Source organism: Enhydra lutris, unplaced genomic scaffold (assembly GCF_002288905.1).
Source record: "Enhydra lutris kenyoni isolate GAN:26980312 unplaced genomic scaffold, ASM228890v2 scaffoldscaffold46, whole genome shotgun sequence".
In the NCBI taxonomy this organism is placed as follows: Eukaryota; Metazoa; Chordata; class Mammalia; order Carnivora; family Mustelidae; genus Enhydra; species Enhydra lutris.
In genome coordinates this window covers 16,721,343-16,748,692 of record NW_019154130.1, presented here as the reverse complement: position 1 = coordinate 16,748,692, position 27,350 = coordinate 16,721,343, and the positions used below count along the sequence as shown (strand labels likewise).

The window sequence follows — 27,350 nt, the reverse complement described above, 5'->3', positions numbered from 1 at the left end:
TAGGCATCCAACTCTCGGTTTCTACTCGGGTCATGATCTCAGGGTCATGAGATCGAGCCCTATGTCAGGGTTGCATTCAGCACAGAGTCAGTTTGAGTTTCTCTCTCCTTCTCCCTCTGCCCCTACCCCCCTGCTCTCTCTCTCTCTCTCCCCTTCTCTAAAATAAATAAATGAATCTTAAATATATATATACATATATATATGTATATATGTATATATATATATGGCTACATGTTGCTAATCACGGGAGCTGTGTGATGAGCACACAAGGCTCTTTTCTTCTGAGACTGCTTTAAAGATTCCATGAGACAAAGTGGAAAAGGAAAAGGAAATAAAATAGGAGACTCACCAAGCTGATGGTGACAATCTCTTCATAAGCCAGGGAAGACTCCCCCGCAATCATGCCAGAACCCCGGAGATTCTCTATGCCCACACCACTGTCCTTCCCAATAATATCCGTGATGACATACCTTCATGAACAAAACATGGGTTCAAGATTGAGCTCTAGCCCAGGAAAGTTCAAGGCTGACATATTTCCCCAGAACCCAGGGCAGGGTTGATGAGCAAGGTGAGGGAATAGAAGGTGGTAAAGCAGCCAGAGGTGAAATGAAAGCAGGGGTCTAAGACCCTCATAATTGGCCCAGAAGTTTCTAGAAGGGCAAGTGCAGCATCTATAATTATCACCCTTCCCACCAAAGATGTCTGCCTATTTGGAGGCTGTCCTAATGAAAGGTCACCCCCACCCTACATACCTCCACAAACAATCTAGAATAAAGTTTGGTCTACAGAGTGACGAGGAAAGGTGCTTATTTCACAATCAGTCAGTCAAGATTCTATGGCCTAGAAGTGAAACACTGTACGGCCTAACCCCTGTTACAGATTCACAAGACACTGCTGCAGTCAAAGCTTCTGACAAGGTCTGCAGTAAAGATGCTTGTTAGATCCCATTTAAACCCAGGGTTTCTCAATGTACTTGGTTCTTCACCATCCCCCACAATGTATCACCAACTAACATTCCAGAAAACCTAGCCTGGGAAATTATGACTTTGTCAACTTCATTGGGAAGAAAAAAAAACAAAAACAAAACCCCACAACATTCCCTAGAAAAGACAGCTGGCAACCTTGGACCTCCTCACAGAGCAGACCCCTTCCCTGCCTACACCTTCCCAGCTTTCCAAATCGCTGCTGCATCAGCTAGGCTAATTTGGTCATAGATGTAACCTTGCAGCTCTAGGGACATCACGGGAATCCAAGCTAATTCTTTCCCAGGTGAGGTACTGTATTTGTGAAAGCCATGACTCACTCTGGATGGCAAGGATGGGCTCACCCTGAAGAAAGCCCCACATGTCTTAGTCCCCAGTGTCCGGAAGGCCCGGGGATCCCACTGTACAAACACCATCATCCCGTTTGAAAACATCACCCACAAGCCCGGAGGCAAAGAGAGGGACTACCCGTCAGTAGCTGAAATCAACCACAGGCAAAAGGAAGGAGCTACCTGATAACTTACTGACCTGGATTCTCCATCTTCCTCGATGTGTTTACAGTGGACAGAATTCAGGGAGCTGATTGTGGTGTAGTCTTGGGGGGTCAGGTACAAGTACTTAAATCCCTTAAAGAAATATACACCAGTGAGGCTGTGAATCCAGTTCCCTGCACTAGACAGCCACTGTTTGTTTTTTTTAAATGTTAATATTGTAGGGGCAGATGTTAATAACGAGTTAACCATGTGTTAACAGCACCACTGGCATGTCTGACGTTAATTCCATATCAATAACAGCTACAGACTGAAGGTATGATCAGTGCCAAGCACTTTCCACTCATCCTTACACACGACCTCCCATTTCTCCTGCTCTGAATCAGCTCCTTTTCCTCCAAATCACCTCTTCATCCCTGCTCCCTCAAGGGGTCTGTTCTGACTTTTTCCCCCTTATTGCCAGCTCCCTCCATGAAATTTTGTCATATAGTTTATGTACCACGTGTATATGCATTGTGTATACATATGCATGTACATGTGTGTGTACATATGTATATATGCTTTTTACATGAAAAGATTAATTTTGGGGGGCGCCTGGGTGGCTCAGTGGGTTAAGCCTCTGCCTTTGGCTCAGGTCGTGATCCCGGGGTCCTGGGATTGAGCCCCATATCGGGCTCTCTGCTCAGCAGGGAGCCTGCTTCCCCCCCCCCTGCCTGGCTCTCTGCCTACTTGTGATCTCTCTCTCTCTCTCTCTCTCTCTGTCAAATAAATAAATAAATAAATCTTAAAAAAAAAAAAAGAATAATTTTTGCCCCCCTTTGGCAGAGGCAATGCCACTGCCTGGAGGACGCCTGCTCTGGCTGCAGAAAAGACCTGTCCCCTGCATTTCCACATCACAAAATGTGATCTTTTCACTCATTCGTCGTGTGTTTTATTGTGGTTAGTGTCTCTCCATTTCCCGGATGATTTCTGAGAATCTCCTGCGGCCAGAAACCAAGCCTTACTCACCTTTGCCTCCTTACTGTACGCCACATTCAGGGGATGCTCAGGCTACATTAGCTCTGTGTTTATAAACTTCTCGTTGTTATTATTCCCCTCAGGCGCCTTTCCAGAGACTTTTTTCCTGATCGCTACTCCCGTCTGAGAAATTTTAAGATCGATCTACCATACGTCTTTTCTGTGCTGTAAATGTGTATCTGTGCTTTATGTGCAAAGTGCACCAAGATTCTTCCCGCCCCGCTCCCCCACCCCTGTGGGCACTATCACCCCCACTGTGGGGCATCACATCACCATGCTGGTTTGGGGACATACTTTGTTGGGGTCTCCTGGGTCCACCCAAGCCACCTGGAATATGTGCTTGATCTCCTCTGCAAGGCCAATACCAGCCCCACTGTTGGCTGCGAGGTAGATTTTGGGGATGCCCTCTGCCCGGGCCATCTCTGATGCCCGCAGGTACAGGAGGTCTTCTCCCATGCCAAAGGACCCAATTCGGAACGTGATGTCATTGCTGATGACGATCACGTCCCGCCCTTCCGGATACTCTGGAGTCTTGAACCTCATTTTGAAGGCCACCATGCCCACCTGCCAAGGAGATGAATGCACAAGGAAACATGGCTTGTTTCTTTGGGAGTGGGGGGCAGGGTGTTTTTTGAAAGGGTGAGTCCAGCCAGGGGCACACTCCACGGAGTTCCTACCTCATTTCCCCCAGGAAGGCGGTTCATCTCCACTAGCTGGCCCTGGGGGTCCAGCACGAGTTCAGTGTATGTCAGGATGTCCTTGGGGTACTTGTCTGGGGTGCCCCACAGTTTAAAGAGAGCCTGGGGATAGGGAAAGAAAGAGAAAACCCAAAGTCCTCATTAGGGAGGCACATTTTCTAGTTCTTCCTCTCTTTAAATTATGAACTATGGACGGAGGCTCCTGGGAGTGGCTGTCGATTAAGCCTCTGCCTTGGGCTCAGGTCATGATCTCAGGGTCCTGGGATCCAGCCCCGCATCGAGCTCCCTGCTCAGTGGGGAGTCTGCTTCTCCCTCTGCCTGCTGCTCCCTCTGCTTATGCTCTCTCTCTCTCGCTCAATCTCTATCAAATAAATCTTAAAAAAAAATTATGAACTATTGAAAGCACACAGAAAAACATGCAGAATAAGCAACACCCACGCCCCTATCTGGTGGTTTTCTCAAATCATAATTTCTTCGTGGCCGCTTATGAATTTTTTTTAAAGGAATAAGAGAAATGCAGTTGAAGTCCCTGGTGTACCCCCTCCCCAAGCCCAGATAATCATTGTCTTGAATTTAGTGTCCACTGGTCCTGTGTGTGTTTTTATGCCTTTTGTTATAGAGGCATAAATTTTAAACACACAGGGGCACCTGGCTGGCTCAGCTGGAAGGTATGCAACTCTTGATCTTAGGGTTGTGCATTTGAGCCCCACGTGGGATGTAGAGACATGACTTCGACTTAATTTTTTTTACAAGATTTTGTTTATTTATTTGACAGAGAGAGAGATCACAAGTAGGCAGAGAGGCAGGCAGCGAGAGAGGAGGAAGCAGGCTCCCCGCTGAGCAGAGAGCCCGATGCGGAACTCAATCCTAGGACCCTGAGATCATGACCTGAGCCGAAGGCAGAGGCTTAACCCACTGAGCCACCCAGGCACCCCTTAATTTTTTAAAAAATATTTTATTTATTTATTTGACAGAGAGAGCGATCACAAGTAGGCATAGAGGCAGGCAGAGAGAGGGAGAAGCAGGCTCCCTGCGGAGCAGAGAGCCTGATGCAGGGCTTGATCCTAGGACCCTGAGATCATGACCTGAGCCCAAGGCAGAGGTCCAACCCACTGAGCCACACAGGCACCCCTTAAACTTAATTTTTTTTTAAGATTTTATTTTTAAGCAATCTCTACACCCCATGTGGGTACCCACATACCCCAAGACCAAGAGTCGAATGTTCTTCCAACTGAGCAAGCCAGGCGCCCCCCGACAGGGCTTACACTTTAAATAAACTGTCTTGTGATGGACACACCCTTCCGTACCTTACCCTTTTGGCTCCCCCATGTGTTTGAGAGATTTATCCACACTGAGAAATTTAACTCTATTCATTTTCTCTGCTATTCAGTTTCCATGGCGTGAGTAGATCACAACTTACCTATTCATAAATCTTTTTAAGGAACGTTTAGGCTGCTTCCAATCCTACAGTATTAACAATAGGGCTGTAATAAGCATTCTTTTTTTTTTTTTAAGATTTTATTTTAGAGAGAGAGAGAGAGCTAGCACGAGTGGAGGGAGGGGGAGAGGGACAACCAGATTCCCCGCTTAGTGTGGAGCCTGACGTGGGGCTCAATCCAGGACCCTGAGATCATGACCTGAGCTGCAGTCAGACATTTGATGGACCCCCCCCCCAGGCACCCCTGTAAGGAGATCCTGGTGGTCTCTTCTTATAAACATGGATGAGAGTCTCATCAGGGGAGTACCTAGGAGTGGGACTGCTGGGTCACAGGGTTTGTGAAGCTTCAAGTTCACTCAATATTATCAAACTGCTCTCTCAGTTTTTCAAAATGCTTTACAGTCCCAGGAAGCAAGGATAAGAACTCCTTTTCTCCATATGCTTGCCAATACTTAGTTTTGTCAAATATTTTCACATTTATCCGTCTGCTGGGTATGGGTATTGGGGAACTAAGCCGTACTTCATTGATTATTAGGAAGGTGAGAGCCTTTGAATATGTGTACTGACCATGTGAGTTTCCTTTTTGCCAATTTCCTCCCGTTTATAACTCCTGCTCATATTTTCTGTAGCTTTGTTTTTCTCTAATTGACTAGTGCTCTTTAGACAATCTAGTTGTAATCCGTTGCTAGTGATAGGCATTGGGACATATTCTCCCCGTCTGGGGCTCATCTTTCGTTTTTTGCATAAAGAACTTCAAAATTTTAATATAGTCAAGTTTATGGGTCTTTTCCAGTACAGTGGAAGCTTTTAACTGACTCTAAGTGACTTTAAGCCTCTTGAAACTTACTTCTGTATACTAGATAAGGTAGAAATCAAGATTTGCTTTTTCCAATTAGGTGAGCCCTCCCTTACCTATGGGGGAAATGCTCCAGGACACCCAGTGGAGGCCTGAAACTTCCAACAGGATTGAACTCTCTACGTACTATGGTTTGTTCTATATGTATGTACCCAGGATAAAGCTTAATTTATAAATTAGGCATAGTAAAATAATACTAATAAAAGAACAATTATAACAATAAACAATAATAAAAGTTATGTGAACATGGTCTCTCTCTCCCTCAAAATGTCTTACTGCATTAAACCCACCCTTCATCTTGTGATGATGGGAGATGATCAAATGCCTACGCGATAATGGGGCGCCTGGGTAGCTCAGTGGGTTAAAGCCTCTGCCTTTGGCTCGGGTCATGATCCCAGGGTTCCGGGATCGAGCTCTGAGTCGCGATTTTTGCTCAGCAGGGAGTCGGGCTCTCTGCTTTGCCTCTCTGCCTACTTGTGATCTCTGTCAAATAAATAAATAAAATCTTTTTAAAAAAATGCCTATGTGCCGAGACAAAGTGAGGGGCATGATGTAGGCAATGTGACAGAGCCTTAGGCTAACACTGACCTTCTGAGCATACGTCAGAAGGAGGATCATCTGCTTCCAGATGGCAGCTGACCACAGGTAAGTGGAACGATGGAAAGCAAAGCCATGGATAAAAGGGGCATACCGTACCTTCTAGTGAAGTTGATTCCCTTAATTCATCACCCCACCTCTGCATTCTGTCAAGTCTCCACTTATGAGTGGGTCTGATTTCAGGCTCTGTGCTATTCTTTTTTTTTTTTTTTAAGATTTTATTTATTTATTTGAGAGAGAGAGACAGAGAGCATGAGCAGGAGGGAGAGGAGGAGGAATAGGGTGAAGCAGATTCCCCACTGAGCAGGAGCCCAACATGGGGCTCGATCCCAGGACCCCAGGATCATAACCTCAGCTGAAGGCAGATGCTTAACCGACTGAGCCACACAGGTGCCAGGCTCTGTGCTGTTGTACTGGTCTACTCATCTAGCTCTATTACAACACACTGTAGTAAGTACTGCTACTTTAAACCAAGTAGTGACACTGGCTAAGACGAGTCCTCTTTGCTCTTTTTCAGTATTGTTTTTGCTATTCACAAGCTTTTGCTTTTCCCTATGAATTTTTAAGTTTCACCAAAAAACTTTGGAATTATACTGAATGTATTGATTTGGGCAGAACTAATAGCTTTACAATATTGAATCTTCCCATCATTCATGAGCATGATAAACCCCTCCATTTCTTTAGGCTTAAAGTGTTTCAAGAAAATTTTAAAATTTCCTCCATAAAGGCTTTGTATGTTTTTTGACTTATTCACAAGTAAACTTATACTTGCTTTTACTGTTGTAAACAGTATTTTTTTCCAACTACATTTTACAGGTTCTGCTGTTCGGTGAGAATGCAGTTAAGTTTTGGACACTGATCGTGTATCTAGCAATCTTGCTATATTATTTCATTGGTTCTGTACATTCTTACATTTCTTATATAGACATTTATAACATCTGCAAAAACACCATTTCTCTTTTTTTCTTCTGCATTTCAATCTTTACACCTTTTATTTCTTTTTCTTGCCTAATTGCACTGGCCAGAAACTCCAATAAAAAATGTTGAATAGATATGGTAATAATGGATATATCTGTCCTGTATCTATCTAACATTTATTTCACCATTAAGTGCTATTAGTTTTAGATTACTATCTTTTATAGAGATAAATTCCTTTCTATTCTTAGTTCATTTAAAGTTTTTAGTATGAACAGAAACTATCTTCTCAAATACTTTTTTGCATCTATTGACAAATTTAAATTTTTTCTTCATCTATTAGTCTAAGTTACATTAATAGACTTCCTAATATCAAATCATATGAACAGGATAAATCCTACTTAGTCCAATAAAAAAATATATCATTACTGGATTTCATTTACTAATATTTTATTTATAATTTTTGTGTCCATATTCATAAATGAGACAACCAATTTTCCTTCTTCTAATGTTCTAATCTGGATTCATATTAAGGTAACAATAACCTGATAAAAAGAGTGAAGAAGCATTCCCTTTGTTTTTTTCCTACTCTCCAAACAATCAATACACAAAGGGAATTATCTGTTCTTTAAAGACTAGATAGAAATTGTAAAGCCACCTGCACCCAATTTTAGTGGACAGATTTTTTTGAACTATTATTCAATTTCATTAATGCTAATTATTTATATTTCCTATTTCTTCTTGAGTCAGTTTTGATAAGATATATTTTTCTTGGAAATTTTCTTTTGTCTAAGTTTTCAAATAGTATTTTCCATAGTATTATGTTTCTTTATGTAAAAGAAAAGGGATGGATTTGTTCCTGATTTGTCTTCTTCTTATCCTACGGCCCTTGAGGTCAAAGGTAAAAGGATAAATGATATTCTTAATCATACAAGTTTCTATTTAATTACCGACTTAATTATAAATAGTTTACATATATTCCTCACAATTAACTTTGCATAGGAGGTACTATTATACCCTCACTTTACAGAGGAGGAAATTAGCCCAGAGAGGTGAAGGAACTTGCCCAAGGATACACAGAAAGCAAAGGACAGTTCCAGAAATGAAACCCATGCCTGAGTGACTGCAAATAGCGGCTTTTCCTACCATGCTGCCTCTCCTATGCCTGAAGTGAACTGAGGCTTTCCTGCCTACAGGGGAAGGTCCATGATCACAGATTCATGAACATCATTTAAAAGGCAATGGAAGGGTTGTAAACAGATACCCATGTCACCAGTGCCAGCCTGTTCAGTGTCCCTGAAAGGCCCTACTACATAAAAAAATAAAGGCATAGTAACAATACTTCAAGGAAACACCAAAATGTTACTGTAGTCATCAACGGTGAATAGATTATATAAGGGTGGAATTTTATTTACTGAGTCCTATTTTCCAATGAATACTTTAATATTCAGGAAAACCCAAGACACTATTTTTTTAAAAGTAGACTAAAAATTCCTCAAAGCAGTGAATGACTCCAACCTCTTCCTCACAGGCTACCTGCCCTTAGAATGGAGCCAGGCATGTGGCAGGAACTTAAGTGAGTGTTAGGAAACCCAGAGGAGGGGTGCCTGAGTGGCTCAGTGGGTTAAGCCTCTGCTTTCGGCTCGGGTCATGATCCTGGGGTCCTGGGATCGAGCCCTGCATTGGGTTCTCTGCTTGGCAGGGAGCCTGCTTCCCTCTCTGCCTGCTGCTCTGACTACTTGTGATCTCTCTGTCTGTCTGTCAAATAAATAAATAAAATCTTAAAAAAAAAAAAAAACCCCAGAGGAAAGGGCACCTGGGTGGCTTTGTTGGTTAAGTGTCTGACTCTTTCTTGATTTTGGCTCAGGTCATGATCTCAGGGTTGTGAGATCCAGCCCCACATCTGGCTCTGGGCTCAGCACAAAGTCTGCTTGAGATTCTGTCTCTGCCCCTCTCCCTTGCTCACATGCTCTTTCTCTCTCTCTGAAATAAATAAATGAATCTTAAAAGAAAAAAAAAAAAAAGACCAGCAAGAAACACATCAAATATTAAGCAATGTGTCTTTAGGACATGGAATGATGAGTCACCTTTTCCTTTTTTCCATGCTCCTTTAGTTTCCAAAGTTTCCATGTTATATTACTTTTAATCATTGGGAAGAAAATGGGTTCATTTTAGGAAAAATATTAGGAAGGCAATTTCAATATTGATTTCTTTTTCTCCAAGTAGACCTCATTCTTCCAACTTGGGGTCTTCAGAAGAGTAACTAAGGATAGGGGCCGGGGGGCTGGTGGACTCCCTAAGGGCACCCGGGGTGGTACAGCAAAGCTGTAGGACTTGCCTGCCTGAACATCTCTGGGAAGTCATAGACGTAGGTGGTGCCCAGGGACTGGGCCTGGAATCGCTTGGCCTGAAGCAGATCCTTGGTGACGTAGGGAGTGTTGATCAGCATCCCGTGCTGGCGTCCCTGTTTGTCACCAAAGGAGTGAAACATGATCTGGAAAGGAAGACAGAAAAACAGAGTAAAGGAGGGAACTTTCAGAGAAGCATATTCTTGTCCCTTTTAATCCTACTCTCCTCAAATCATGTCACAAATCATGTCACATCACATGACAAAGTAAGTGCCTCACAGAGCTAATCTTTTCTCTGCCACTGTGGGCAACCAGAACAAGAAGGGACAGTGGCAGGTGTGGGAGCATAGCTCCAAAAATGTGACTATCATAGTACTTTACACACACACACACACACACACACACACACAACCAAACATGAGTGCACAAATACTGGTGAGATCTGAATAAAGTCCCCATTTGAGTTAATAGTACTGTACCAATGTCAATTTCCTATTTTAACAAGGTCCTGTGGTTATGTTGTTATCATTGGGGGAAGTCAGGTGAAGGGTACATGGGAACTCTCTGGAGCATCTTTTTTCCCTCTGTACTATTTTTCTAACTTCCTGAGTCTTTAATCATTTAAAGAGTTATATATTTAAAAATGGAAGCCAACAGGATATTTGATTCAGTTGACAAACGTGTTCTTAAACATGGTTGGGGAAAAGACACCCATTTCCCTAAGTGAACCGACCTAGGAGCTGCATTATAATCAACCATGGTATTCCACATCTTTTCCCAAATATGGTCCTAAAACAGATTAAACTTGAGATCGATTCTCCTTCCCAGAGGAATGAACAACTGGGATTCAGAAGCTAACATTTATTGTAAACTCAGAGGAGCTACCCCAACCCATCATGGCTGGCATGATAGCCACCAAGTAGCATTTTAGCCTGTGTCTTGCTCTCGGGAGCAGATTTGCTCTGCCTCTGCTCTGACTTGGATTATCTGTGGCACCCCCTGCCCCAGCCTCCCAGCCTTACATTTCCAGATCTGGGGTCGGTGACTTCTTTGTAGAGGCTGATGTCCAGGTAGTAGCCCGACTCATTGGTGATGAACAGGCGGATGGGAACAGCATTGCCAGTGGTGGTCTGGCGGATGTTGATCTTGACCTCAGCCTGCAGCACACGGAGTTTCCACAGCCGACTGCCATAGCGCATAACCATGGAACGCACGGACTCCTCGATCTGCCCCAAATGACAGCAATTCCGATCTCAGGGCCCATTCTGTGCACACTTGTAATAAATAGTTCTAGCACTGATAACATGGGAACGATGACATACGCTGAACGCAAAATACCAGGACACAGTACGTATCCAACAACTATTAGCCAATAATAACCAGAGTCGCCATGCTAAGCATGTCAGGAGCATCATCTCCTTTCATCCTCATAATTACATGGAAAGGCCAGCACTTTTATACTCTGGTGACAGACGGAGGCTGGTAAGCGAGAGAGCTACTGTACCTACGTTACATCATGTTTACCTCCACCACGAAGCCCAAATGTTTGCATTTTCTCTTCTGGGAACTATATGGGTTGGTGGAGTTTGGGCATCAGCACGGGCCCTGTGCACCCCATGGATGCCAAACTGATGACCCAAGACTTCTTTTACCCCAGAATCACCATCATCAACTCTGCCTACTCATGAAGAACCAGCCATAGGAGAACGGTTCTCTTCCCCCTTCCCTCCCACATGCACTCCCCAAAAGAGCCAGGAACCAGGGATGACATTTTGTTTTGCAAGACACTTTGGGCATGCATGTCATCCTAAAAGGGAAGTACGCTGTCCATGGAGGGTGACCATCAGAACAAGGATGATCCTAAGGGTGGTGGCAAAAATATGGCCCTGGAATTAAATGACAGAAGGTTGTTCACCCACAGCAATGGAGGCTCAAACATGCACATGCGACCTTGGAGGAGGGTGCGACCTTGGAGGGGTCCATGATGACGGTGGGCACGAAGTTCAGGAAGATGTGGTTGCAGTCGGTGCGCACGTTGGTGTTGTTGAACGCCACCTCCAGCTCGTCCATGGCCTCCAGGAGCAGACGCTCACCCTCATTCTGCAGGTACTCAAAGGAGGCTTCCTGCCAAATTGGGGGTGGGGGCGCAGAGGGTAAAAGAAGAGGCCCACGGCTAGAAACAGAGCCTCAGAGAGAACAGAGAGAGGAAAGAATTTCCCCTCCTTCAGAAAGTGTGGCAGAAGAGAAGGGTAGAGCCCTACCTCCAAGGCTTTTTATAGTCTATTATAGTTATACCTCCAAGATATTTACCAAGTTTTGCATTTTCTCTATTGGGATGCTCTGACCACTGGGCCTTCCTGACACTGGAGGGACTGCCCCTCCCAGGGTGGCCAATTCCTAGAGATGGTAAACGACTCACCCCTGAGTGTGGTTTTCACAGGCAAACCAGCCAATCCAGAGCACACACCTCCTCTCTGGGCTTCTCAGGTCCCAGGTCACTATCCACCTGCCCTACTCACCCCAGGCCCAGGTACCAGACACCTAGAGACAGCCCCTGAGCTCCAGAACCCACTGAAATTATTCAGACTAGCCAATCCCAAGCCTGCCTATCCTGCCTCACTGGTTGTTCTTTCCTGCAGAAATCACAACAAAGACTCTTATCCCATTTCCCTCTCCTCCCCTGCCTCCCCACCATCCCATGTGGCTCCCCTTGGGATGATATGCCCCCTCCTCTTGGAATCTGAGAGTGACAATCTTTTTTGGTGGCAACTGTCTTCTAGCCTGTAAGTAAGTACAGGCCTTACTGTACTTGAAAATAATAAAACCCATTAAAATATCTCATTGACTGAGGTCACCAAAAACTGACATTAGCTTCACATCCATCAGTAGAGGATTTGGGAAAAAAAATTATACACACGGTAGGTACATCCATGCAAGGACAGAGCATGAAAGCAATCATCTCCATTACCACGAGAGATGAGAGCTTCAAGGATCTGACCAGTAGGGGCACCTGGGTGTCTCACTGTGTTAAGCATCTGCCTTCAGCTCAGGTCATGATCCCAGAGTCCTGGGATCCAGCCTGGAAGTCAGGATCCCTGCTCAGCAGGGTGTCTGCTTCTCCTTCTGCCCCTCCCCCTACTCCTGCTTAAATTCACACACTCTTGCTCTGAAATAAATAAAATCTTTAAAAAAAAACAAAACAAAACGGAATTCACTGTGGTGCACCTGGGTAGTTCAGTTGGTTAAGCACCTGCCTTCAGTTCGGGTCATGATCCTGGGGTCCTGGGATGGAGTCCCACATCGGGCTCCCTGCTCAGCAGGGAGTCTCCTTGTCCCTCTCCCTCTGCTCTTCCCCTCTATACATGCTCTTTCTCTCTCTCTCAAATAAATAAAGAAAATCTTTAAAAAAAAAAAAAAGTAGTTCTTAATACTGTTTGAAAAGTCCACAATATAATCATAGGTAATGTGTCTGAATGCAAGAAACGATGAAAAGTGATCATGGCACTCAATAAGCAGATACAAGAAACTGCTTTAATACACTGGTATCTCTCTTCTCAACTCCCTTCTCATGCAGACGGATCCGTGGGACGCAAGAAGCTCATCCACGTGCTGCCAGCCGGGACACGCACAGAAACCACTTTGCTGTCAGCCTCCCCCGTGCTGGCCAGACAGGGGTCACAAGGGCGCACCCCACGGTCCCCAGTACAGAGCGGGGATGCAGGGAAGGGCAGGCCGGCAGACGAGTGAGAGGCTCAGAGGGAGAAAGAAGTGTTCGGTGGCGTCTTACCTTTGTAATGAGGTCCGAGTGCCTGATGATGGCGCGGATGAAGAACCTGTAGTCCGTCACTTCTGCCCCTTCTTTCACTTTGGCGGCGCCCAGGTACAGGTGCATCTTGTGGTTGGCGCAGGGCACCGCGGTCAGATCGAAGCTGCGCATCCGACTGAGCTCCAGCTGGTAGGCCAGGGCGGGCTCCAGGTGACGGTAAATGCGATCTTCTGCAAACTGCAGGGCCAGCCAGGGCACGGAGACAGACAGACACACAGACACACACAGAATGGGACCCTGGGCTGTGTGCCTGCTGGGTCCATGCCCTGTCTTGCAGACCACCTGTGTTTGCGGCTTTCGCATCAGGGTGGGCAGCCTTCATCACGTCACCTGTGAGCAACCCCAGGGCTCGGGGATTTGGGGTTTGGGAAGGTCCAGAGGAGAGCCTCAAGCCCCGCGGATCCTGCACACGCTGGCCCGAGCCTCTTGGCTCCGGGGTGAGCCTACCTAGTCCTCAGCACCTGCCAGGACAACCAGCCTCTGATCGTCACAACACAGAGTACCTCTCAAGAAGTCACTAAGTGCCGATTTCTCTGTGGAGACGGGTCCCCCAAAGGAAGCAACAGACAGTGCTGGAGACCGAAGTGGAGAGAAAATGAAGACCCTCACCGAAGGGCGGGTCTGAATTAGAACTGAAAGGCTTTGGATAAATTCAACTACAAGCTACTGAAGAGGATGGAGTCTAGAGTCTGCGTTGGGAAGAAGCCCACCTGTTCTAAAGCAGGGACCAGCAAAGCTTTTCTTAAAGGGCCAGAGAGGGAACGTGTGAGGCTGGTGGGCCACATGGTCGGTCACAGCCATGCCATCTCTGCCACCGGCACAAGAAAGCCACAGCAGACCAAGCAGATGTAGCTGCATCCCAAGCAAACTTTGTTTATAAATATAGGGACCCAGCCTGCAAGAACATAAGAAAATGAGGTTGGGGGAGCCATCTGAGGACAAAAGTGATCCAGATGAGGGAGACACCGGAGTAAAGGCCGAAAGGATGGGAATCCTGGGGTCCTATTGAGCTCCACAGGGAAACACAATCCCAGAGGAAGGCTGGTGGCTACACATCAGTTACATGTTCTAGAATACAGGGGTACCTTAAGGACTGGGGACTATACTCTTCCTGAAGAGCAAAGACGTCAGGGAAGTGAGAACAGTACTACTGCTCTATGTCATACCTCGTCTCTTGCTCTAAACGTGAAAAACTTGGGAAATTCTTTCTGCAAAAGAAATCCATACAAAAAAACAATGAAATCAACTCAGATTCATTTAAATACTGATATACTTGTTTTGTAATTTTTTTTTAACCATAACCCATCTGCTTCTAGCATGAATCATTTGGAAAGCCTTCTCTTTTTCAGCAATTGCTCTCTTCCACCCCCATCGACAGAGTAATCACCAAATCAACAGTACTGAGTCTTGAGGAATGTTATCATACATTATAGGGTCGTACTGAGAATCACACTGACCTCTTGGGCAATCAGGAATGTGATTCTTCGGAGTCCATAATCCACAAGGATGTTTTTCTGCATTAAAAACAAAACACACAATGGAATATTACCTAGCTACAAAAAGACATGAAGTACAGATACAAGTGTCAACATGGCTGAATCTTGAAAACACAATGCTGACTCAAAGACACCAGTCACAAAAGACCTCATGTCGCAGGATTCCATTTCCATGAAAGATCCAGAACGGGCAGATCCAACAAAGACAGAAAGTAGATTCGTGGTTGCCTAGGGCAGTGGGGAGGGTGGTGGACTGAGGGAAAACGGGGAGTGATTACTAATGGGTTTTCTTTTTGGAGGCAGTGTTGGTGAAAATGTACTAAAATATATTTATCATGATGATGATTACATGACTGTATGAATATGCCAAAAAGCACGGAATTGTGTACTTTTAATGGCTGACTCAGTCAGTGGAGCATGTAATTCTTGTTTGTTGTGAGTTCAAGCCCCACACTGGGTGTGGAGGTGACTTAAAAATAAAATCTTTAAAAGAAAAAGATGAGGGATGCCTGGGTGGCTTAGCTGGTTAAGCAACTGCCTTTGGCTCAGGTCATAATTCTGGAGTCCCAGGATCGAGTCCAGTGGGGAGTTTGCTTTTCCCTCTGCCCCTCCCCCTCTCATGCTCTCTCTCTCTCTCTCTCTTTCTCTCTCATTCTCTTTCAAATAAATAAAAGCTTAAGAAAATTTTTTTAAAAGATGAGTAAAAAAAGCCCAAAAAAGTACACACTGTATGATTGCATTTATACAAAATTCGAGAACAGTTGAGACTAATCTATGTTGTTAAAACTTAGGCTAGTGGTCAGTTGTCTCTGGAAAGAGAGGAGAACATTCACTTTTTGATCTGCATGCTGGTTACACTTGGGAATTCACTATGAAAATTCATCAGGCTGTACTTTTACAATTTGTACACATTTTCCATATGTTAAACTTTAATAGGAAAGTACTCAAGAAGGGCAAAAAATTATTTTTAGGTAATCCCTAAACAAAATAAATATTTTTTGAAGATTTTATTTATTTATTTGACAGAGAGAGACAGCGAAAGAGGGAACACAAGCAGGGGGAGTAGGAGAGGGAGAAGCAGGCTTCCCACTGAGCAGAGAGCCCGATGTGGGGCTCGATCCCAGGACCCTGGGATCATGACCTGAGCAGAAGGCAGATGCTTAACAACTGAGCCACCCAGGTGTCCCCAAAATAAATATTATCATATATAGTATTATGGGGAAAGAAAAACCCAAAAGACAAGGAAATACAGTTCTTGCTTAACTTGTCCACACAGTAAGGAAAATTATTAGGGGAAATGAGTAGTCTTAGCCCATTTCAGAAAGATGTTAAGTAGACAAACAAAAGAATACTTAATGGAATGTGGGTTGCAAAGAGAACAGAATAACCACAAAACGAAAAGGGTTTGAATGAGGGGAAACCAGCCTAGTTATGGGGAGCCTCAATCATTTGTTCTCAACTAAGGATGTGTATCAATGTGTGAATGTGTGGGGGAATGTATATGAATGTGTGTATGGGAGAATATGTATGTAGGTATCCACTTAATGTAAAAAAATTTAAATACAAGAGCAATATGTAACATTAAAAGTCCTTCCCCTAGCAGGTGTATATCTTCCAGCTCTCCTCTCTTCGGTATGTCATATGTATATTACATACTTTTGTACAGAAGCACATATGTTCAATCTTTTCTAGTTCTTGGATACCTTCCTGGGATGGAATTTAGAGGGCGACTTCTTCATCCATGCTTGGGGAATCCTCATGGCCCATACTTTCCGCAGGTGAGTCTGGCATCCCTCCCACTGCTCTCTCCAGGCAAGAAACACCAACTTCCTTGAGCATCATTTGATTTGGCTTATAGGGTAGGATGAGCCCCAACAACCCAAATGTCATCTTATCTATACTGTGGGATGCCAAGTGTCAACCCAGTAAGGACACCAGCTATGTCAAGAAGAAACCTGCAGAAGGGAAATATGCCAGTATCTTCATCCTGGGACTGCATGGTAGGGGTGTGGGTTTTGTTTTCAGATTTGCCTGTGCCTTAAACATTTCCTACAGCGAACATCATTACCTTGCTGATTAATCAAGTCATGTCTAAGTAAATCACGACAATAGTGTTCCTAAGCTTTCAAGGTGTTACCTATGACTCAGCATCGTTCATCATCTCCTGCCCAGGAATTATGAGGCCAGGTCCTCTGAGGGATGCCAAGTCAGAGGAGGTAAGAGATGTCCCTCTCATCTGGATAATACGGAGAGTATAACCAATGTACAGGTAAATAGATTAACAACAACTGGAAATGTCCAACTGTTCTTGAAGTTGAGACCGACTCAGGAGAACTAACATTCAGACCTGGTAGATCTGATTAATTTAAGAGTTAGAAATCTCAGCATCCCATTTTATAGATGGGAAAACTAAGGATCAGAGAGGTACAGTAACCTGCCTGAGGTCACACAGTACCTTCCCACTGTTTGCACTACCTAGGCTTGCCAAGCTGTTCCACATCTGTTTGCGGCTGAGGTCCTTGAGCCGACCCTCCTCCGGGGGTGAAAATATATGCTGGCAGTGGCCACATGTTTATGTAAGAACAGGTTCTTTGCACATAGGGCAGTCAGTATAAGTGACTCTTTAAAGATTTTGAATTTTGGGGGTTATTTCAACAAAAACATTCCCCCCCCCAACTATGTATTGAATATGTCCTCAAAGTGGTATATATCCCACCTCATTTCATCATTCATTGCCCTCTTTCCTGGCTAAGTGGTATACAGCTGACCCTTGAACAACATGGGGGGTCAGGGGTTCCGACCCCCTGCACGGTTAAAAATCCATGTACAACTTTGGACTCCCCAAGAACTTAACTATGAATATCCTACCGTTGACTAGAAACCTTACCAATAACATGAACAAGTCAACACTTTTTGCACGTTATACATATTATATACTATAGTCTTACAACAAAATAAGCTGATAAAAAGAATTAGTATTAAGAAAATTACAACGAAGAGAAAATACATTTGGAGCACTGTACTATACTTGTCGGAAAAAAATCTGGGTATGAGTACACCTGCCTAGTTCAATCCATGTTGTTCAAGGTTCAAGTATATATATATATTTTTTTTAATTTTTTTTTTTTTAAGAGATAGAGTATGGCAGTGAGGGGGCTTTGGCAGAGGGAGAGGTAGAAAGAGAATCTTAAGCAGGCTCCACACCCAGCCTTGAGCCCAATATGGAGCTTGATCCCACAACCCTGAGATCATGACCTGAGTTGGACGCTGAACTGACTGAGCCACCCAGGTGCCCCTATGCATTGTCTTTTAATCATCACAACCCCCGAGGCGAGAGAAATGCTGCCCCCATGTTATTGGAGAAGAAGCTAAGGCTCTACCGAGTTCACCCACTTCCGCCCAAGGTTATAGGCTCTGAGGAGTAGTGGGGCTAGGCTGAGAAGCAAGGTCTGTGACCCTGAAGCACCCAGCAGGCCTCAGGCGCATGGGACACCCTCGCCACAACAGCCGCTCCTTCCTCCTCCAGTGACGCAGAACCAGAGGCGGTGCCCAGCACACCTTGGACTGTACGAACGTCCGGAAAATCGGCACCAGCTCCTCATCTTCCAGGTGGTCCGCATGCTGGATGGCCACATTCAGGATGTGGATTGGCTCTTCTCTGAGGTTCTGGAAGAGCAAAACAAAGGCAGGTGGTAGAAGGACTCGGGGACCCCAGCCTGCCCCCTCCTCAGCATGGGCTCCCTGCTCGGACACTGACCTTGCTGTCTTCCTCACAGTACAGGGAAGTGCAGGCCTTGCTGAAGAGGGGGGCTTCCTGGGGCACATTGGCAAAGCAGGAGATGACTTCATCAAAATTCCTGGAGGTGCAGGGTAGAGAGGTAGGGCTGAGGGGCTGCTGCCCCGTGACGTCAAATGTCAGGATTTTGCTCTGGGCAGACGAGAGACTTGGGTCCTCGCTCCTTCCCACCAACTGCTCTCTGAGCCCATCCAGCTCTGTGCAAAGCTCACGGGGGTCCTGACCAGGTCCAAGATACCATCGATGGGGTCTTTCCCCAAAAGGGAAGAAGGAACCTATGTGATCTGAGATTGTGAATAAAAGGGAGTCCCGCGCTCTGGAACCTCAGGTGGGTTCCCCCTGGGCCTCTGTGCCCCTGCCTCCCATCAGGTGGGCTCCCCTGTCCCCTTGTCCCCCATCAGGCCAGGACACCCTTGCTGTTCACCTCCCGGAATGAACTAAGACTGCTATGGAGTTACACAACAAGATAATCCAAACACAATGCATAACATGGAGGAACAGGTGGGGGGAAAGGGCAGTAATAATAGAACTGACTGCTGACATTTACTGAGCATGTCACTTAGACCTTAACCACACTTTATTATGATTATTTTTTTTAAGTAGGCTCCACACCCAATGTGGGGCTTGAACTCATGATCCTGAGGTCAAGAGTCACATGCTCTTCTCATTGAGCCAGTCAGGCACCCTTCCCCTTCAACTATACTTTAAATACAATATTTAATATACACTATCTCATTTAATTTTCCTGGTGATTCTGTAAAGTAGATCCTTCTCTTATCCCCATTATAAAGATGGGAAAACTAAGGCACAGAGAGGTGAAGTAATTTGCTCAGAGTCTCACAGCATGGAAGCGCACAGCCAGGCAGGCTACCACATAAACAGGTGGGGGCCAGGGGAAGCCCCTGCTGGGGGTGTTTGAAAGACTAGGCCACTCTGGGTACCTTACGAAGTCCTCAAATCTCCTGAAGGCGACCATGGCCCCCATCCGCTGGCACAGTGGGGAGAAGCCGCTGTCCATGAAAAGCTCGGTGCTGTGCCTCAGTAGATCGGGGTTGGTGACGCTGATGGGCACGGCCATCCTACAGGGGGACCGGAAGAGGGGAATGTATCAGCTGCTTGAAGATCTGGCCCCGAGAGCTGTTCCTGTCCGGAAGCTTCGGAGAGCCAGACTAGCACGAGAGCCTGCCCACAGCAGGACGGAAGATTGTGGGTGGAAGGGATGGGGTCTGGGTCTGAGGAGTCTTGTCTGGTTGCTCAGGACCCAGTACAGACTAAGAGCTCCACAAGTGAATGATGAATGGATGAACGACATGCATGTACACAAGTCCAACCTTGACGTGGTCCCAGGCAAGCCCAGATCATGGACTCAGCCACAGAGAAGGAACAGGCTTAGTGCCCACCTCTCCCAGACAGCCCAGCACCAGGCGGCTGGCTGAAGGGGCAGGCCACATGCCAGTGCCTCCGCCCCTGTCAAACCTGCTCCTGGGACAGGGTCAGAAACCAAACCTGGACCCTCGGCCAGCAGCCCATTAGAGCTTAGCTGGTCTCTGCCCCCAGGACTGGCTGCTCACCAGCAGCAAAGAGAAACGGGTCCCCTGGAACTGTGACAATTGGGCCCTGGAATCAAGTGAAAGAGGGGCTATTGATCAGATGGGGTTCAGAAGAGAGTCAAAGAGCAAGCCCAGCGCCGCTCTCCTGAAAAGGGGACCTGTTTACAAGGTTGCCCCTTGGCTGGTGTCTGGGAGCTTGAGGAGGGTCCCCGCCACTCCCTAAATGAGAAGAGGCTCACTGTGCCCAAATTGTCTATGCTGAGCACCTGCTTTCCTTCTGGAGTCTGGGATTTGGGAGCATGCTGAGCTGAGGGTGCGTACACGACCAGCTCCCTGTGAAAACCCTGGGCACAGAGTCTCTAACCAGCGGCCGGACAACACTGCACACAGGTCATCACAACTCATTGCTGGGGGATGAAGATCATCCTCCGTGACTCCCCTGGGAAGGACTCTTGGAAGCTTGCACCAGGTATCCTCCAGACTTCCTCCCCCACCCCCATCCCCCGCACCCATGACCCTTTCTCTCTTGCTGACTGTCCCTCGGCTTTGCTTCATGTCCTTTCACTGGGACAAGTCCCACCTGGACACATCCTGAGCCCTTAAGTCTTCTTACTGAATCCTCAAATACCGGGTGCTCTTGGAGACCCATGACGCAGGTGCGGGGAGGCCTCTGTGACTTCCTGCTGGGTACCCCTGAACTCACTGTCGAGGCCCATGCCCTGCTCCTGGACAGCTAAATGCAGAGTAGCAAACTGGCAGGTAGCAAGGGCTGAGTTCAGCCCACAGATTGACTTGGGTCCCTGCAGCATTTTAAATATATTCTGACACATTAATTACCTATTCACAATGAAGTTGAAGAATTTCATTTATTTTTTAAAGTCTAGATGTCCTGCTTCTCTCGTGGGGGAAAAATAAGGGAAGATTTGGTCGGGCTGACCATTTGCCAGGAACTAGAACAGCATTCCCCCCAGGTAGGGCCATACTCTCCAGGTCCTGCCTCCCAGCCAGACTCCCCATACCTTGGGCCTCGCTCTAAGGCCTGGCTGCCCCATGCACGCAGCTCTCCTGGCCTCCAGTCCAACCTCCCTGGACTGGTCCCCTGAGTCAATTCACAGGGGGTCCGGTGCTATAGCCAGGCCCTGCTGGGAGGTGGGACTTCACTCGTCATGGCCCTTCCTGGAGGCCCTGAAGAGTGGCATTTGGTAGCGACAGCAGGCAGAGTCTGCTCTGAAGACACAGGCCCGGAGCAAGCTTCTGGTACTCCCAGCCAACAGCCACAGCAAGGATCTGAGATGGTCAGGGAATCCCTCCAGGGTCCTCAGTGTCTGTGTGGGTCAAAATAGAACCCTGGACCCATATTGGTCACAACCAATAACCCAAATATGCATGTAAGTTCCTCCTAAGAAACAAGGGCTAACTGACCCACAGGCTTCTGGAGAACTGCCTTCCTATCCTAAGCGGGTTGAACTGCTAAGACAACGGAATCAAGGAAAGAAAAGAATGCCTCCTCACTGGCAGACAGTTTCAAAAGCTCTTGTACCACACCTCCCACAGTCCCCTAAATGATTCCAAGGCCACAAACACTTCGTCTACTTTTCTCTCAACTGGACAAAATAGCATGATCTTTCTTTTCCTTTTTTTTTCTTTTCTTTTTTTTTTTTTTTAAATAAGAAGGGTGGGGCGCCTGGGTGGCCCAGTCCTTAAGCATCTGCCTTTGGTTCAAGTCATGATCCCAGGGTCCTGGGATGGAGCCCCGCACCGGGCTCCCTACTCAGCGGGAAGCCTGCTTCTCCTTCTCCCTGCTTATATTCCCTCTCTCGCTGTCTGTCTCTGTCAAATAAATAAACAAAAATCTTAAAAAAAATAAAACAAAAGGAGCACCTGGGTGGCTCAGTGGGTTAAAGCCTTTGCCTTTGGCTCAGGTCATGATCCCAGGGTCCTGGGATCAAGCTCTGCTAGGCAGGGAGCCTGCTTCCCTTCCTCTCTCTCTGCCTCTCTCTGCCTACTTGTGATCTGTCAAATAAATAAAATCTTTAAAAAAATAAAAATTAAAAAAAAACAAAATAAGAGTAAAAAAAATGACATAAAAATAAATAAACAGTGTATATAAAAGGAGGTCTTCAGGGGGAAGCACTTTGTTTCTTCATCCATAACAGAGTAATACCCTTCTTCTTAAAAGCAATGGAAAGAAAAACATGCTTTGAAACTCCAAGAGATCCAAATATTCCCTGCTTCAAGAAATCATGAGTCCTGCTGCCCAGAGAGAGACAAGATCTGATTAAGTCAACACCCAAATCATGACGAGACCATCCTAGCCACAAGCCAGGCCTGTAGGGACCCCCAGGAGAGCCAGAGCCAGAGGAGTGAGGAAGAAGGAAAGGGAAGGCTCCCAATCCCAGGGAGAGGTATTTGCTTTAGCTGAAGGTAACACACTCTACCTGACCAGGATGGTACTTCAGGTCCTGAAATAAGACGGATTAAAAAAATGGAAGGTGACAGAACAGCACAGGCACACCAGGGTGACCCCAACTGAAAACACTTTAGGGATCCAGACGGGCCAACACACTTGCCCCAGCCGGTGGCTCCAGAGGACCCGCAGGGGCTATGGAGGGCCCTCCGACGGAAGAGGCATGTGCTCAGATCCCTACCCCATGTGAATGAGCACTGGGCCCACACCAAGGGAAGGCCAGGGCTCCTTGTGTGTCAAATGGAGACGACAACACATTTTTGGCCAACAGATGGCGAGGACTGAATGATATAGAGGATGGAAGCACTTAGCATGGTGGCCGACCAACAACATGCCATCGGGCAGTAATAGCACAGTGATCATCATCATAGGGGTCCCGGATGCTCACCAACTTTCTACATGCCAGACACTGCCCTAAATGCCACATGCATCGTATCTCATGGTTTAGGAAAGCACTGTCCAATGGAACTTTTGATGGTGACAGAATATTCTAGAACTGCAATATCCAATATAGCAGCCACAAACCACATGTGGCTGCTGAGCTCTTTCAGTGCGGCTTGTATGACTGAGGAGCTGAATTTTTAACTTAATTTCACTATTTTAATTTAAAAAGCCCACACATACGGGTAGCGGCTACTCTACTGGGCAGGGTGGGTAGAAGCGGTAGACACCAGATTATCTCATCTTAGCGATGAGAGATGGAGAAGTAGGCAGGTCCCACGGTGGAGAAGCGGTATCCCTGATTGTCTTCCCCAGACATAATTGCTTGGTCCCTCCAGAGCCAGGACTAGGGGGCTTAGGGAGAAAAGGAAAACACACTACCCCTGAGTGCATACCACTCCATACCTGTTTGGGTGGGAGGAGGGCAACATGAACTGGAACTCCACCACGCAGGTGCCATCTGGGAGCTCCCGGTGCTGCAAACTGTTTAACTCATAGGCAATGTAGCCCCGTCGCACATACACCTAATAAGCACAGAAGACATTCTCGCAGGGGGCACTGCAGAGTGCCCGCAAAACCCACTGAAGCTCAGGCCGGAGGGATCCAGAAATCATCTCTAAGTGATCCCCAAGCAGAAGCAAAGAATGAATTTGCCCACATTTTACATTACTTTTCTTTGCCAAGGGCTAGACGGTAAATGTTTTAGGTTTTGCGGGATATCTGTCTCTATCCTAGCTATTCAGTTTTGTTGCTGCAGCCTGGAAGCAGCTGGGGACAATATGTACGTGAAGGGGCCACCTGGGTTCCAATAAAACTTTATTTACAAAAACAAGCAGTGGGCCATGTTTGGCCCACAGGCTACGGTCTGCCGATTCCTTCTCTAGAATATTCCATTCTAGAGAAGGTGCCACCCAAGAGAAATGTAACATAGTCACGTGTGCAATTTTAATTTTCAATCTTCTAGTAGCCACTTCACAAAAAGGCAACAGGTGATTATCAGTTTAATAGTATACTTGATTTCATCCCCAATAACCAAATGTCATACCATCTTGACATAGATTCGGTACAAAAAAGTGTTGATACAGTAGCAATTCTTTCTCCATACAGTCTTTGGAATTCAGTGGGCACTGTATACTCAGAGCATAGCTCAACTCCGACCCGCTGCATTTCAAGCCCTCACTAGCCACAATGTGGCCAGTGGCCACCATATCGGACAGCACAGTTCCAGAGGTTAGACAGGAATTTTTTAATTGAATAAGGAATATAAGAATTGTGTAGCAAGAGTTAACATAGCAGACCTTAACTACTATCCTTTAAAACACCCGTGGCTGGCCTCTGGGAACTTGGATTTGGGAGGGTTCCCATTATTCTCCGATAAGAATGGTTCATGGCAGCTTAGTTGTACAAAGAGTGATTTTATGTTGAACATGCACTTTCCTTCTGGGAATTTAATATTTTGTTACATACTAGCACCAGCCCCCAGGAAACCCCTGGGGCACTGAGTCTCTGAGCCTCATTTCAAATATGTTGTCGTGGGGTGCCTGGGTGGCTCAGTTGGTTAAGTGCCTTAGGCTCAGGTCATGATCCCAGGATCCTGGGATCAAGCCTGCATTGGGCTCCCTGCTCAGTGGTGAGTCTGCTAGTCCTCCTTCTCCCTCTGTCCGTCCCCTCCCTCATGCTCTCGCTCTCTCTAAAATAAACAAATAAGATCTTAAAAGAAGGAAAAATCACATGTTGTCATAATTCATTCCTTGAAGAATCTAAAGTGCCTACAGGACCACCGTCAACTTGTACTTGGTTTCCTCTGGATGTCACCCCACGCACTTTGTCCCTCTGCTGATTGTGCTCTGTGTCTTTTCCCTGTAACAAATCAGCCATGAGCATGGCCATCTGCTGAGGCCTGTGAGTCTTCCTAGTGACTCATTGGACCTGGGGCTGGTCTCAGGGACATCCACACATTTAGAGCACAAACGAAACTCTACACATCTCAGTAGACCAAGTAAAACTGTAATGTTCACAATGCTCATCTTGAGTCGTGGAGAAAAGGTTGGATTGTGTTCAATCAACATGCCAAACAAAGGGGCAGGATGCTCAAAGAGATCTGGAAAATTCTCCAACAGAAAAAAAGGGGGGGTGGATTTAGCACTCAAAGCAAAGAAGGTGGGCTGCTGCTTTCCATCTGACATAGGGTTGCCCCTCAAATAGGACAGGTGCTTGGACACATCAGATGCTTACTCATCTATATTCAAATAACCCTGTGAGGTAGGTATTACTGTCCCTATTGCGACGTGAGAAGCTAAACGTCCAGAGAAGGCAGGCAACTGGGCAGAGGTCACACAGCCCATACCCTTGCACCGCTTGCTCCCACTGACTGGAACCTCTTTGCTCTTTCCACCAATTCTGACTCGCTCTGAATGCCTGTTTTCATGTCACTTTCTCATCCAAGTTGGAGCTAACCCTCCCTGTCAGGTTCTATCTGCTGTCTGCTTCTCAGCGTGACAGCTGCATTCCCACTGCAACCTTATCGTGTGGTAAAGAAGAAAGCATTTAGCACGTGTCTCTCCCCAAACCAGAGAGAAGCTGCCTTAGGGCACACTGGCTGTTCCCTGGTTTATCCTCAGCATCCAGCACACAGTGGGTCTCGATATAGTTGAACATTGGAAAGAGGGGGGAAAGGCACTGATGAGTGCTACTGGGTCTCACTCCTAGAAACAGGGAGACCTGAAAAGAATTGGTTTTTTTGTTTGTTTGTTTGTTTTTGTTTTTAATTTGACAGAGAGAGAGAGTACAAGTAGGCAGAGAGGCAGGCAGAGGGGCGGGGGGAAGCAGCCTCCTGCTAAGCAGAGAGCCTGATGCAGGGCTCGATCCCAGGACCCCGGGACCCCTGGAGGCAGAGGGTTTAACCCACTGAGCCACCCAGGCGCCCCTGAAAAGGATTCTTTGAGCTGAAACCAGGCAGGAGGGAAAGACTGCAAGCCAAGGAGACTCTGGGGCTGTGAAATGTTCGCAAGCCCCAAACATTCCCCATGGAGACCCAGTACCAGGATGGGTGACCAGCAGGGTCTACAAAGGTGGCAGAAGAGGGAGTGGGGGCCATACGGGACAGAGACTCCAAGATCAGAGGGTTGTGCTGCTGGTCGCTCCCTTCTCTGCCCCATCACAGCGGGAGGTCACCTGAAATTGCCACCTAGGTTCCTCCCAGCTTTTGTGGTTCCCAGCAGATGAGTCTTCCAAAGGTATGTAATACAGGGAGTCAGGGAGTCAGCACAAGGGCCTGGGCTCTTGGTGGCTAGTATTTAGAAGTGCCCTGCCGAGATGAGGACGGGATGGCACAGGAGTTAACAGGGATTATCAGCAAGGACTCTGGACTGGGACCTCGTGTGAGTCCTGGGCTTGCCACTCCCCAGCTGTGAGACCTTGAGCGAGTGGCTCCACTACTCTGAGCTTCAGTTCCCTTCCCTGGAAGATGGGTATAGCAACAGTCCCTACCTCGTGGAGAGAAGGACAGGATCCCGCACTTGAGGTACGTGGCCCAGGGTCAGGCGCATGGCCGGCAGGCAGTGGGTGCAAGTACTGGTATTTTGGGAACAGATGCTGTTCCTGGGGCCTCCCTCCTACTTACCTCCAAGGATGCCATGCAGACGACTTTATTAGCATGGTAGAAGAAAGTGGGCAGGACATCAAATATGGTCGTTTCGGAGAGTATTAGTTTCTAGGGGATGGGAAGAGAAGGAAGGGAAACATGAGCGAGTTTCAACCACGGGTCAGATGAATGGAGGGATGGGGCAGGGAAGAGACACGCATAGTGGTTCTATCAACAAAACGCTGCCAGCGTGCAGCATCGATCAACGGTTCTGGGAGGACAGCACCTAAGGTTCCCCGTCCAGAGGTGGAGAGGGTGGCTGAAGGCTTGCCAATGATCCCAAGGTGTGGGGTGGGGGAGCCCAAAAGATGAAGCCATGACCTAGCCATGTGAGTGTGCAGGGTTTCCAGTAAGCTCCACAACACCTGAGTTTTTAAAATGGCCCTTCTGGGGGGAGCCTTGCTGCCCGATACCCTGTCCATCCTTGCTGCCCGATACCCTGTCCATCCTTGCTGCCCGATACCCTGTCCATCCTCTCCCAGAGGCTCCCTGAGGCCCCCTCAGGCAGCCCCGGCCACATGGGGCTAAAGCATTAGTGTTTCCAACTGTGTGCTGAACCCAGGTGCGGGTGCACTGATGGCACGGGGAGCGCATCTCCCAGACGCCCCACCCAGGGCACAATGTGTGCTCTGGAAGGGGGACCGAGGGCGGTGGCCTCACCTTGAGGTTTTCTGGACAGAACTGGTGGCCATACATGTCGATGGCAGACAGGAAAATGGACTCCACCTGGTTGTGCCTCAGCTCGTAGGACGGGAGGTGGGAGGCGATCAGGACCTGCAGTGGGTGGG

The 27,350-nt window shown here is 46.9% G+C and overlaps 1 protein-coding gene across 1 annotated transcript in view; it reads right to left on the bottom strand.

Moving 5' to 3' along the window:
- Nucleotides 1-27,350, bottom strand: part of LOC111156399 (acetyl-CoA carboxylase beta) — a 98,494-nt gene that overhangs the window by 14,894 nt on the left and 56,250 nt on the right. The window contains exons 25-40 of the mRNA XM_022517258.1: nucleotides 27,223-27,336; nucleotides 26,542-26,631; nucleotides 23,325-23,443; nucleotides 19,403-19,540; nucleotides 18,423-18,522; nucleotides 18,224-18,331; nucleotides 14,627-14,683; nucleotides 14,336-14,377; nucleotides 13,131-13,346; nucleotides 11,312-11,467; nucleotides 10,366-10,569; nucleotides 9,334-9,489; nucleotides 3,169-3,291; nucleotides 2,786-3,055; nucleotides 1,512-1,609; nucleotides 350-470 (exon numbers count right to left, since the gene is read on the bottom strand). Coding sequence (XP_022372966.1) covers nucleotides 350-470; nucleotides 1,512-1,609; nucleotides 2,786-3,055; nucleotides 3,169-3,291; nucleotides 9,334-9,489; nucleotides 10,366-10,569; nucleotides 11,312-11,467; nucleotides 13,131-13,346; nucleotides 14,336-14,377; nucleotides 14,627-14,683; nucleotides 18,224-18,331; nucleotides 18,423-18,522; nucleotides 19,403-19,540; nucleotides 23,325-23,443; nucleotides 26,542-26,631; nucleotides 27,223-27,336 — 2,112 coding nt within the window. The remainder of the gene's footprint in view (nucleotides 1-349; nucleotides 471-1,511; nucleotides 1,610-2,785; nucleotides 3,056-3,168; nucleotides 3,292-9,333; nucleotides 9,490-10,365; nucleotides 10,570-11,311; nucleotides 11,468-13,130; nucleotides 13,347-14,335; nucleotides 14,378-14,626; nucleotides 14,684-18,223; nucleotides 18,332-18,422; nucleotides 18,523-19,402; nucleotides 19,541-23,324; nucleotides 23,444-26,541; nucleotides 26,632-27,222; nucleotides 27,337-27,350) is intronic.